Source organism: Artibeus jamaicensis, unplaced genomic scaffold (genome assembly GCF_021234435.1).
Source record: "Artibeus jamaicensis isolate MK-2021 breed Jamaican fruit bat unplaced genomic scaffold, CSHL_Jam_final contig_548, whole genome shotgun sequence".
Taxonomy (NCBI): domain Eukaryota; kingdom Metazoa; phylum Chordata; class Mammalia; order Chiroptera; family Phyllostomidae; genus Artibeus; species Artibeus jamaicensis.
In genome coordinates, this window is record NW_026521883.1 from 9,619,268 (window position 1) to 9,631,082 (window position 11,815).

An 11,815-nucleotide genomic window follows, 5' to 3' on the forward strand; every position below is an offset into this window, starting at 1 on the left:
GGAAGACTTGTGATAGGAGGAAAAAGGCTTGGCAGACCCAAAGAATGAAGGGGAGGGGAATTGTTTGGAAGATCATATTTGTCAGTGCAACAGTTTTATCTAGAATAACCACCACCTGATTGAGGTGGTCTGGATTAAGGTGCGAAGATTAAAAATAGCCAATGTCATTTGTGTTATGTGCAAACTGTCTGTTGAGGCCCTGCAGCCAGCATGCGGTGACTTCAGTGCAAGTAAGGACAAGTTAATGCCAGTGGCTATGCATAACCCCAAGCTTAGGTCAGCACCTCATGCAGAGCCCAAACTTAAGTTTAGCTATAGAAAGAGCCATGCTTACCTTCAATATGAGCTGCGAAAACAAGAAATTTCTGTTAACCTTTAAAAGTTAATTTTTACGATGTTTAATAATGCATAGGTCCACGTTTTGGAAGAATGTACTTTGGGATGTTAAGATTTACAATATTGAAGTAAGTATGTTGTAGACTGGAACACCAAGTGTGTGTAAAGACCTGGAATAGTTCTGTGAGGGCACCTAACAACTACCTAGACTTTTCTGAAGGTTTCTAGAACAGGGAGACGAAACCTCAGGCCATTGCACATATTATTTCCCACGTTGGTGCTGATGTGACGTTTTCTCACTATCGCAACTATTAATTTGTCTAGCGCTTAGCCTTGCAGCACATTGGGGGAGCTATATCCAAAATAAGTGCAACACAGTGTGGTTGCTCACTCACACACACTATGTAGTTACGTGGGAAAGTTGAAAAACAGTATACAATAGAGCGTGCACTTATCCTGTGGTAAGCACAGTAAGATTACAGAAGGGAAGGGAAAGGTAAAATAGCAGGGATTAAGTCAAAGTGGGTTTTGAAGCAAGTTTTTCGACAAGTACAAGGGGCTGTATAAGGTCATAGTCTGAGTGAGCATAAACGCGCCCTGAGTTTTGGAAACTACCACACTTAAACTCAACTTGGTGGTTGACTGGCCCAATAAGGGCAATGGTGAACATCTGCCCCTACCCAAGCACTTCCTAACATAAAGTGACTGCCACAACCCTCCAAAAGTCTTCCACTTCCGTAAAGGCAGGGAGGGCCAAGTGGTGTGCCGCTCTGCATGCTGGGTTTTGTAGTTTCAGAAACCCAATTCGTGGGCTCTTCGAGGGGCACGGCCTTCTGCGGTCTTCTTCCTGTGGGTGGGCATTTCGGGAGCTGGGGAGCCAATGAGGATGCAGTAACGTGGCATCCACCCACGAGCCCGCGTCTTCACCAGCCAAGTATGCGAGTCTGGCTCCGCCCCCCAGGGGGACGTACTATCCGTCGCCGATTCACAGGGGGGAAATGAAGCTAACCTCCTTTCAGGAGGCCTGCAGGAGCACCGGTCTCCCCCCACGGCCTCTCTCGATGGCGGCGCCTCTGCTCACGCTGTCGTGCCCCCACCTTCTTCCGGCCCTTGGCTCCCGGGACCCCTTTTTCCTCTTTTGGTGGATGCTGCGCCTTTCAGAGCGGAACATGAAGGTTCTTTTCGCCGCTGCTTTGATCGTGGGCTCCGTTTTCTTCCTTCTATTGCCAGGATCCTCTACGGCCGATGAAAAGAAGAAGGGACCCAAAGTCACCGTCAAGGTCCGGCCTGCCTTCTCTCGAGACCTGTCTAGCAAGGCCCTTCTTCCGCTGCCTGGGTTTGGCCTGGGCGTCCTCGGATTTGGCTCAGCCCCTCCCTAATGTCCCGGCTGTGGCCTCGTGGTCCCTGGACCATCTTCCCCCATTCAGATCACAGAATGACCCGGATCCTGCCCGAAATCCCTGCCCTGACCCAGGAGTCGGCCCCTGGGTTTGCCCAGCTGGTCCCATCTCTTTTCAGCCTGAAAGAAGCCTATTTGCAAATAACTTGCAGTGCTGGCGAAACGGTGAAAAATCACGTCTGCCAAATTGTGTGTCCTTTCTGTACTTAGGTCAGATTTTAGCCACTTCCGATTACAAAGCACAGCAGTATAGTTTAAACTTGCGTGCTGTTTTTTTTTTTTTTTTTAATGTTAATTTGTAGAGCCTGGGCTCATTATTTATCTAGAGCGGAGGTTCTTCCCCTGTTGTCTAGGGAGAGTGTAAACATTTTCTGGGAAATGGGTCTGGAATTTTCATTAGATTCTCATAGGGTTTTTGTCACGACCAAAATCAGATTCGAAAACACTACTCTTAGAATAATGCTCTGTTTTTTCTGCCATCCTCGGGGTAGCTTCTTGGGCCCTCCTTTCCCTAGCAAGGACCCCTCTGAAGAGGCTGAGTTTAGAATGCTCTTTTTCCTCAGGTGTACTTCGACCTTCGAATTGGAGATGAAGATATAGGCCGAGTGGTCATTGGTCTCTTTGGAAAGACAGTTCCAAAAACAGTGGATAATTTCGTGGCCTTAGCTACAGGAGAGGTAAGTGGCTTGAGCGGAGGTAGGCCATTTCAAACCATGTGAAGGTGGCAAGTAGGGCTGGCAGCAGACAACACAGGGCATGGCCCGCCCTCAGCAGTGGCCACCAGCACTGACAGACTGCCCTGTCGGCAAGGGGACCCCAGTGTCATATCTTTTTCTGTTGTTGCCATTCATTTCTTCAGTGGGATCAAAGGCTCCTGTGTGCATCACTGTGGGTAGAGCTGGCACAGTGCTCCAGACGTGGCCTCTCTCCTTAGGACCCCAGCCCTTCCAGGCAGACTCTAGGAGGGCAGAGAGAGACCAGAGAGAACTCAAAGAGTTGGGACCAGGGCTGTTTCCAGTGGGCAGGTAACTCACCCAGCCTCCCAAAACTGCCTATGGGATATACCCTCACCGGGAGCCAGCCCCACAGAAGGAACTGGGGCTATGGGATCTAGGGATCTAGAAGCAGCGCACAAGGGCAGCGGTCCCCTCGATCTGGCCGGTGGCACTAGCCTAGCCTCCTTGACTGGCTCGCCCTCACTGGAGTCAGGACAAGGTCAGAGCTTGATGACCGAGTCACCAGTCAGTCAGGGACAGTGACAGTGGGGGTTGTGGGGGCAGGGCTCACCCCTGCCCCAGGCTCACCCCCCCCAATGAGGGGGGCACTGTGGTGGGAGGAAACACCTTCCACATTTGTTCCCTCGCAGTGGGCAGGGCAGCCGGAGGTGGAGGAGCAGGAGGAACATTCCCTGGAAACAGTCATGGGGGAGCCTGGGACCGCCGTATAAGGAGGTAGTGGTGTGCCCAGGTGGTGAACCATGTCCTCGTAAGCTGAGGGTTGGAGGCGCTGAGGGGGCCAAGGTCAAGCGGTGGACTGGTAGGAACAGGGCTGGCCCCATGGCATGGCCTGTGGTGGGCCAGCAAGTGGGTCTCACGCTGCCACTGCTGTTGCTGCAGCTCGTCAATGATGTAAGCAGCAACAGCAGCTAAAGAGGACGAGGACAGTCCAGAGCAGCCAGAACCACCAGAGTGCAGAGTAGGGCAGCAGCCGGTCTCCCCACAGCAGTGACCCCTCTCATTGGGCATGGCTGGTTGTTTACTCCTGGGCCAAGCTCTCCAAGTTGCTTTTGTGGCACCCAAAGTACCCCCCAAGCCACCTCACTGCCGTTCTCACTGCTGGCCCAGCCAGGCCTCCACCTACAGCGCCCTGAAGACCACAGCCGCCTCTACTGCCAGCCACCCGCACCTGCCCGCTCTGCCGTGGCCTTCGTCCAGCCGGCCTTCGCTGCCGTCACCATCAGTCCACGGCCAGAGCTCCCACCTGGGCAGTATTATCAGATCTTGAGTTTTTTAGACTGAATCCAGAAATTTGGATTTTTCCTTTTGAGAAAATTTATATTTAAGACATTGCAATAACTGAAGAAAGCATGTCTGTGGAAACTAGTCCGTGGTCTCCGCACCAGAGCTTTCTTTTAAGGGCAAGGGGCCCAGAGTTTCCCGGGTTTTAAGGAGACAACAGGGCCCTGTTTTATGAAAGTTTATATTCCAACTTTTCATTGGGTTAAGCAAGTAACCTTTTTTTGTGTATCTTTTTTTTTTTTTTTTTTTAAGATTTTACTTATTTTTAAAAAGGGAGAAAAACATCAGTGTGTGGTTGCCTCTCAAGCATCCCCTACTGGGAACCTGGCCCATAACCCAGGCATGTGCCTTGACTGGGAATCAAACCGGCAACCCTTTGGTTCTCAGGCCGGCACTCAATCCACTGAGCCATACCAGCCAAGACTGCATCTGTTCTTATGACTAGGAAAAACTGAGCAAGAAAAGGCAGAGGGGTTATGTGAGGTAGAATTATAGAGAGTCTTGGAATTGTGTAAAGGCAGAAGAATGTGCAGTCTAGCCTTTCGTGGACCCTCGTGCCCCAAGCTTGGCCTGTGGTCACTGCTCACTCTGCATGGTGAACGATGGCACTGGCCTGCCATGATGTCTCTGCCATGAGCAGGAGTTGTGTGCCGGGTTCCTGCAGGGCCTGTTTAATGTCTGCCTGGTGCCTCGTGCCACCTCCTCACCTTCTCACCCCTCTTTCTAGAAAGGATTTGGCTACAAAAACAGCAAATTCCATCGTGTGATCAAGGACTTCATGATCCAGGGTGGAGACTTCACTCGGGGAGATGGCACTGGAGGTAACTCAGGCCCTCGGGGGTCTGTCAGTGCAGGCGGGGGGCTGGGCTCTGTTGGGTAGACAGGCCTCTTCCTCAGCTCTGGAGGCAGGCCTGTCATCTGCATGGAGACCAGCTGCCCCCTTCTTAGTACGCGGAGCCCAGTACAAAGAGGAGGGAGTAAGGTGGACATGGGGGGTCAGGTGGACATGAGAGGATTCACCCAGCTGGCAGACTTGCTGGGCCAGGCCTGCAGCCCTGGTGGCTTCTTGCAGTACCTCATGGTGGGAGAGGGGCAGAGTGAAGCACATGGGTAGCTGATTCCAGGTCAGGTGTGCAATGACTGTGTGGACGACCGTGGAAGCCCCTGTGGGGGTGGGAGAAGTTGCTTTTCTTGGTAGTCTCCCACAAGAGGCTGCTTGGCCAGAGCTGACCGAGTCTCCCCTCTGCATTACTTGTGAACATAGGACAGGCAGGCAGGCAGATACCCTGGACTAACCCACAGGTCTCCCCATGCTTGGGTGCGTGGCCTGCTCTTCCCTCGGACTACACCTGCAGCTCCCCGACCAATGAGTCCTTACCGGGCCAGGCTCTGGCAGGTGCTGGAACACAACAACCAGTGCACGGGCGACTCCCTTTCACTCTAGTCCCTGAACACTCCCATCGGCTGTGCTACAGCCTCTAGGACTTGGGCTCTGCCCTCCCGTGATCACGTGGGTGGGCAGAACTAGGGGGAAACACTAGGCCGGCATCATAACAATACACGATGCAAGTGGTGGCAGCAGCGCAGTGGAAGGAGGCAAAGCAGACACAACCCAAAGCACCGTGTTCGTGGAGGCAGACACAGTTGGGTGTGACCTGGTGTCTGCCGCCCTCTTGCTTTGTGACCTTGCAAGTGAGTCCTCTGGGCCCGTTCTCCTGTGTGAAGAGTGATCAGAGCCACAGGTGCTGGGAGGGTTGGGTGAGACCTTGACTGGCAGGTCACAGTGCATGCTGAGGTCAGCCATTGCCAAGGGCTGGCAAGCAGAGGAATGGCATGGGGCCAAGGTGCTCGGAAACAGCCTCACCAGTGAGGAGAGATCTGAGCGGGGTCCTGGCTGGGGGAGTGGGAATGGGCAGGAAAGAGGCACGATGATGATGTGATGAGCCGTGTTCTGCGGTGGGAACTTGGCCACAGTGGGGTCAGGGGAACGGAAGTAGCGCACACTGCTTTGTCCTACATGGAGTGAGGGTCCCCTGAAAACTTGAACTGGGAGGGAAGACCCAACCACAAAGAAGTTTGAAGAAAAATAATTCAGTGGCAAGATTCCACAAGGACGTGGAAGCAGGCAGGCAGACCGGCGAAGGGACTGGTGTAACTGTGCCTGCGTAGGGTGATGGGGGCTGGAGCCCCAGGACTGGACGACAACCTAGTGGGAAAGAGCAGAGATGTGAGGGCCAGGCCCCCTTGGTTTGAGTTGCAGCTTGGCTGCTTCCTTGCTAGGGTCCCGTTAACCTCTCTGTATCTCAGTTTCTTCATCTTTGAAGTAGCTCCTGCCTCATCCTGTGGGGTTTTCTGTGTGTAGAGTGGCAGGCGCTGTCACCACCCTGAGCAGTAGCCCTTACTGCCATGGGGGCAGCAGGAATGGCAAGAAAGAAAGAGCACGTGACCAGGGTGGGGGCCGCAGTGTCATGGAAGAGCTGGCAGAGGAGCAGCTGATGTCCATTGGGAAGCACAACGATGTATGTGGAGTTTAACCTGAAGCACCACCCCTCTAAGTTTGGAGCTCCTTGCCATCTCGCTTGGGACAGTGACTGGAGCGAACCATGTGGATTTGGGGATTGTGTGGGTGTCGCTAATAATCAAAGCCCTGCAGCCAGTTGAGATTTACAGAGATTCTCGCATGGAGAGGCTTTTAGTCCGCAGCCAGCCAGGAGCCGGTGGTGCACTGCGGTGGGAGAGACTGGTGTCTTCCAGTGTGGGGTTGAGAAGTGGGCGTGGGCCAGGACCCCCTACCAGCCAGAGTCTAGAAATCCTGGGTTTTCAGTGTTTCCCCACCTGCTTCTGTCAAGGACAGAAGCATGTCCCTGAGGAGCATCAGTCTAGGAAACTTCCCAACCTGGTTCCGCTCTGTGGAACCGCAGAGTGAAACCAAGTGTACTGATGAGGGAGAAAAGGGTTTTGGAAGGTGTCTAGTAAAACAAAATGAAAATTAATTCTTCATTGCTGGGTTTCTCACAGCGCCAGTTCACTAGTTCAGTGTTAATCTCTAGGAGACAAAAAGGAGGCAGGTGTTTCCCTGTACGTCAGGGTCCCTGACACTGTGTCTGCTCTTGGCTCCTTTTCCTGTACCCTGGCCCAGGTCCCCCCCTTATGGAGGGACACCGATACATTCATTGTCACCTTTTATTTTCCGTTCATTTGTTGACAAGAAACCATTCTTGACTTTCCAGAACCCAAATGGCAGCTACCTCAGCATCTTGTGCTCTGAGGAAGCAAAGCTAGTCAACCACAACATTCCTCTTTTCTAGAGGCTTCTTACCCCCTCCCCCCCTCCCCCCCTGCATCCCAGCCAGCACCTCTCTCCTCCAAAATCCCTCAGAGGCAGGCTTCTCGGGCCATCGCCAACACCGGTCTTTAGTATGTGCCTTATTTAAAAGCCATAAACTACATTATCAAAGTAACCCATCACGTGAGCTGTTCCCTGAAGCAGCCCTGCCTGTCAGCATGGCCTGGTCCAAAGGCCAGAGCCGAGGACAGGAACGGCCCGTGAGCCTGCACACTCCACTTGAGCCTGGGCTGCCACAGGGCAGGCTGAGACCCTGGTACCCTCAGCCCAAAGATCGGTGTGGTCTGTGCCAGCCCAGCTCCCCTGACCTGCTCCTGTGCATTCCCAGGTAAGAGCATCTACGGTGAGCGCTTCCCCGATGAGAACTTTAAGCTGAAACACTATGGGCCCGGCTGGGTGAGCATGGCCAACGCCGGCAAAGACACCAATGGTTCCCAGTTCTTTATCACGACGGTCAAGACATCCTGGCTGGATGGCAAGCATGTAGTGTTTGGCAAAGTTCTGGAGGGCATGGTGAGTTTCGGAGATGGGGGCTAAACCTGGGCAGCCATTACCAGGGATGTGGCAGACCTCTGAGGCCAGGGCCCCCTGTATTTTATCCCTTTCCCAAAAGGTAGCCCACAGATTCAGACCAGTGTTCATGTCTGCAAATCTGGGGGGGACTTAAGAATACACAGCTGGCCTCTCTGTGCCTCCCGTGTCCTGCAGGCCCCCAGGCCCCAGGCAGAGGCCGGCCAGGCCCCCACCACCGAGGGGGCCTCCGTTTCATCGCTCAGGATGCAGTGTGCTTGCATGGCACCTGAGGTGTACAGGGCACTTGGTACCCACTTCCCAGCCACCCTCTTCCTCCTCATCCTTTGCCCAACCTGGGTTATACTTCAGAGCATTAAATTGCTGCATCTCCTACTCACAGCTGGGTTTTCGCTGCTCTGGGCTGACACCTGGCTGTGATTCTGTTAGGATATTGGTGCCTCGGGGTTTGTAGGCTGTTTGTCCCGTGGGGGTCTCAGTCCTCCCCGGCCATGCACTGGGGCCCGTCTTCTGTGAGTGGTGGACTCCTGACCCACTGTGCCTCCTTGTTTGTACCTTCCCTTCCCAGGAGGTGGTGCGGAAGGTGGAAAGCACCAAGACGGATGGGCGGGACAAGCCCCTGAAGGACGTGATCGTTGCAGACTGTGGAAAGATCGAGGTGGAAAAGCCCTTCGCCATTGCCAAGGAGTAGGCCCCAGGGACCTCTTCCCTCTGAGCGACTGTTTGGCCCCATTGCCCTCTCCGTGGGGGTGAAGCCAGCCCACCACAGGGCTCCAAGCCGCGCTGGCCCTGGCACTGATATCTGACAGAGTGGACCCCGCCCCTCACATTCCACAGGGCCAGTTTTGTAACAGACTCCTACCAACGCTGACCAATTAAAAAAAAAAGGTGTTTTTAAAAAATCTATAACCTGTGTATGTACTGGGTTCTTGGGCCTGCAACACCTCTGCCCAAGTCTACAGGGACGCCGGTGGCAGCAGGTGCCCATCCTTTTCTTGGGCTCTGGCCTGAACCCTTTGCAGGCGCTACTCACAAACTCTCCAGCTTTTTGCTTGCTTCTAAATTGCCAGCTATTATGCCTCAAACTTTGCTTGCCCCCTGCTGGTGTAGGTGAAGAAATACACCTGTGCTTTTTCGTGGCCTGCCCCTAAATTAACTCTCCCCTTTATCCTCATCCTCTGTTGTCCCTGCCCTGGCCTCAGGGCTGTAAGCCTGCGGGACTGTCATCCCAGCTACTAGTGCTGACCCCGGGGTGGGTCAGTCCTGAGTCCAGGCCAAGGAGGACCCAATCCATGTCTCTTTTATGGGGCTCACAAGACTGAGGCATGTGACTGTCCTGGCAGGTAGTCCAAACGCCTCTGGGCTGGTCAGGGCATCGGCGGCCACGGTGCAGGAAGACTGGGAGCCCCTGGGTGGGCGTCCGTTGGGTTGGTGCAGAAGCCGTAGAAGCCCTGGAGCACGCCATTTACCACAACATTGGGCAGAGGCCCTGGGGTGGGAGGGAAACCAGAGGAAGGGGAAGAGGTGGTGTGAGATGGCCCTGGCCTCGGGCTTGCCGCTCCCTGAGGCCCTGCCGAGGCAGCAGGTGCCAGTGCATCACCTGAAGTGAGGCCTGGGCTCTTGCAGTTCACATTAGTTTGGTAACACCAGGCTGGCGAGGAATGCAGACCGGGGAGCCGAGTTTATGTTACCGTGTCTGCTTCCTGGAGAATACAAAGCCAGCTACTGGGGCACAGGAGCCGCAGAGCAGGTGTGGTCCCAAAGGAGGGCAGTAGGAGGGACATAGTGCTTAGGGGTCCCAGAAGCTGAGAAGTGGCAGGTTCCCCCCACTCCCACCCTGCTGGCTGGTCCCTAAATGTGGGTTAGAGGTCAGGCACCCCCTCACCTGGGGATGAGATGCAGGTGTAGGGATCCCTGCAGAAGCCGATGACAGGCTGATGGTGCAGCTGCAAGCTAGGACGAAAAGGGCGGAGCAGTGGAAGGTGAGGTGGGGCAGTCTTCTATTGGGTAGAGACTAGGAACTGAGATGACAACCCACAAGGAAAAATGAGCAGACATTGGTCTTGGGGGGAGGGGTCACCAACAGGAAAACCTGGACCAGTAGGAAAGGTAAGAAAAACCGCAGACCAGCTCCCTGGCCTATGGCCACCAGGCGGCAGCAGGAGCAGGAAGGGGCTTCAACTTGCCTGCTGTCATTAGGCAGGAACTCCCCCAGGGCTCTGAAAAAAAGAACGAATGTGAGCTGCTTGGGGGTGCCCAGGGGAGCATGAGGAAAGGGTGGAGACACGGAAGACCAGAACTTCACCTCCCAGGGGGCCACTGCTTCTATTTGTAACTAGCTGAGTTCCGGAGGTGGCTGGGGAGCCAGGGCTATACAAACACAGCCCCTCCACCGGGGTCAGGAAAACTGACGAGGGTGGTCATATCTCAAGGTGAAAGAACCAGGCTCAGGCCTGGCAGATGTGAAAGGAACTGGGCTGAAACCTCCACCTGCTGCAGAGTCCCTTTTCGCCAACACTGGGGACCCTTTCATGCCAAACCATGGGCCCTAGTGGTGCTCACCCCCAGCTGCTGGCTTTGGGGTCTGTGGGGAAGTGCCGAAGATTCAGGAATTCTAGGAGCTCCTTAGGAACATCCGGATTCAGGTACAAGACGCCCTGGAGAGAAGGACAGGGGAAGCCCGTATGAGACCCAGCTATGTGATGCACAGAGCCCAGGGCAAGATGAAGAAAGACACAGGGGCCTGCCAAAATGAATACGAAGTTCAAGAGCACTGGGTACATGCCCAGGAAGCTACCTGGCCTGTACTCTGGCATGGCTGTGTGTGGAGGAGGGAAAATATCCCTGCCCTACAGCTTCCTCATGAGGTCAGTGCAGGGACTCACCCTGGAGGGGAAAAGAACTGGCATTCATTGAACTGGGGCCACATGCTTGGGAACCAGAAGGCTGGTGGTCCCAGTTCAATGAAAGTTAAATGCAACTGAATTCAATTAATTCTGAAATTCTGTTTGGAAAAATTAATGCTTAGGGTAGGAAAAACCATGCCCACCATTTGCATCCCACCTCACCCCATGCCCCCACACCTCTCTGGGCCACACCCCTAGTCCAGCAGCAACAGACGGAGACCCATGCCCACCTGGATATAGGCCTCCAAGCCCTGCCGCCGATGTTCCAATCCTCTCGCCCTCCAGTTGGGCAGGCGTTTCGAGGGGAATTCGGGCACTTTGTACAGTTTCTTGATCTGCCAGGAGGTTACCATGGTGCGATCACAGTGTCCCGACTGAGCTCTTAAGTTCACTTCACCCTCGCAAGTGCTCTCCCCTGTCTCCCCCCACACACCCCCCCAAACTTAAGGCTCTGCCCTAGGACGGCCCGGGCGAGTGTGGCTGGGGCAGGGGCGAGAGGCCCCAACAGCCGCAGACGCCCGAGGATGAGCCTGCAGGGCAGGGTCTTGAACAGAACCGGCTGAGACTTGCCCCTCCGTGTCCGCCCCGCAGCCCGCAGAGACGTCAGTGCCCAAGACCTGAGCCCTCCAGGGCTTCAGGTGATAACGAGGGAGACACGGGCGGGGGCCGCAGCTCGTCTGCAGCCTCCCAGGCTGGTCCGGGGCCCGGCCGGGGTCGGTCGGTCAGCCGCGCCGCCTCACCCGCTTGTGCAGCGCGTGGAACTCGCTGTAGCGCCTCGGCACGGTGTGTCTGCGCCCGCGGTACTGCACCTCCACTCGGAACACCTGCCGGGCGGGCGCGGGCAGGCGGGTGCGCGTGAGGCCGGGCGCCGGGCGACCGCACGCCCTCCCGCGCTTAAAGGCACCAAGCGGCCTCGGAGCGCCGCCGCTCCCCGGGGACCCCGCCGCGTTCCCCGGGCTCTTCCGAGCGGAGCCGGGCGGACCCGCCCTCCGCTCGGCGCAGTCCCTCCAGAGCCTGGACCGCCGTCCCCGGGGCGGGCAAAGCCGAGCGTCCCCCGACGGCCTGGCCCGGGAAGAGGGGTCCCCACTACGCTCGGCGCGGAGAAAGCCCGTGGGCCCCCGCGCCCCTTCACACCCACTGCCCCCGCTCACCATGTGGCCTTTCTCGGGGCTCTGCCTGGGCGCCTCGGCCTCCGGCCCCACGGACGGGATGTGAACTTCCAGCATCCGCGCTCCAGCCTTTCCACCCTCCTCGCGCGAAGATCGCAGCCGTAACTCTC

The 11,815-nt window shown here is 55.7% G+C and overlaps 2 protein-coding genes across 3 annotated transcripts; one reads left to right on the forward strand and one right to left on the reverse strand.

Moving 5' to 3' along the window:
* Positions 1–1,421: 1,421 nt before the first annotated feature.
* PPIB (peptidylprolyl isomerase B) lies at positions 1,422–8,506 on the forward strand. Its single transcript, XM_037155717.2, has 5 exons — positions 1,422–1,616; positions 2,299–2,412; positions 4,481–4,574; positions 7,428–7,612; positions 8,199–8,506. The coding sequence occupies exons 1-5, from the start codon at positions 1,482–1,484 to the stop codon at positions 8,319–8,321; spliced, it is 651 nt and encodes a 216-aa protein (XP_037011612.2). The 5' UTR covers positions 1,422–1,481; the 3' UTR covers positions 8,322–8,506.
* Positions 8,507–8,623: 117 nt separating this feature from the next.
* SNX22 (sorting nexin 22) lies at positions 8,624–11,815 on the reverse strand. 2 transcript variants are annotated; one of them, XM_037155718.2, is made up of 7 exons: positions 11,688–11,815; positions 11,277–11,360; positions 10,767–10,871; positions 10,193–10,287; positions 9,817–9,849; positions 9,516–9,583; positions 8,624–9,119 (listed from the first exon to the last, which is right to left on the reverse strand). In XM_037155718.2, exons 1-7 carry the CDS (start codon positions 11,760–11,762, stop codon positions 8,998–9,000), a joined length of 582 nt encoding a protein of 193 aa, XP_037011613.2. In that variant the 5' UTR covers positions 11,763–11,815; the 3' UTR covers positions 8,624–8,997. The 2 variants fall into 2 exon arrangements, with proteins under 2 accessions (XP_037011613.2, XP_037011614.2); XM_037155719.2 differs by lacking the exon at positions 11,277–11,360.

What these genes read in the sequence shown, in the direction of transcription:
- PPIB (XM_037155717.2), top strand. Translation starts at nt 1,482, where the DNA reads ATGCTGCGCCTTTCAGAGCGGAACATGAAGGTTCTTTTCGCCGCTGCT. An exon ending in GACCCAAAGTCACCGTCAAG is followed by an intron (nt 1,617 to 2,298) that starts GTCCGGCCTGCC and finishes CTTTTTCCTCAG; the next exon opens with GTGTACTTCGACCTTCGAAT. An exon ending in TGGCCTTAGCTACAGGAGAG is followed by an intron (nt 2,413 to 4,480) that starts GTAAGTGGCTTG and finishes CCCTCTTTCTAG; the next exon opens with AAAGGATTTGGCTACAAAAA.
- SNX22 (XM_037155718.2), bottom strand. Translation starts at nt 11,762, where the DNA reads ATGCTGGAAGTTCACATCCCGTCCGTGGGGCCGGAGGCCGAGGCGCCC. An exon ending in GCCCCGAGAAAGGCCACATG is followed by an intron (nt 11,361 to 11,687) that starts GTGAGCGGGGGC and finishes CCCGCCCGGCAG; the next exon opens with GTGTTCCGAGTGGAGGTGCA. An exon ending in TTCCTGCCTAATGACAGCAG is followed by an intron (nt 9,584 to 9,816) that starts GCAAGTTGAAGC and finishes TTTTCGTCCTAG; the next exon opens with CTTGCAGCTGCACCATCAGC.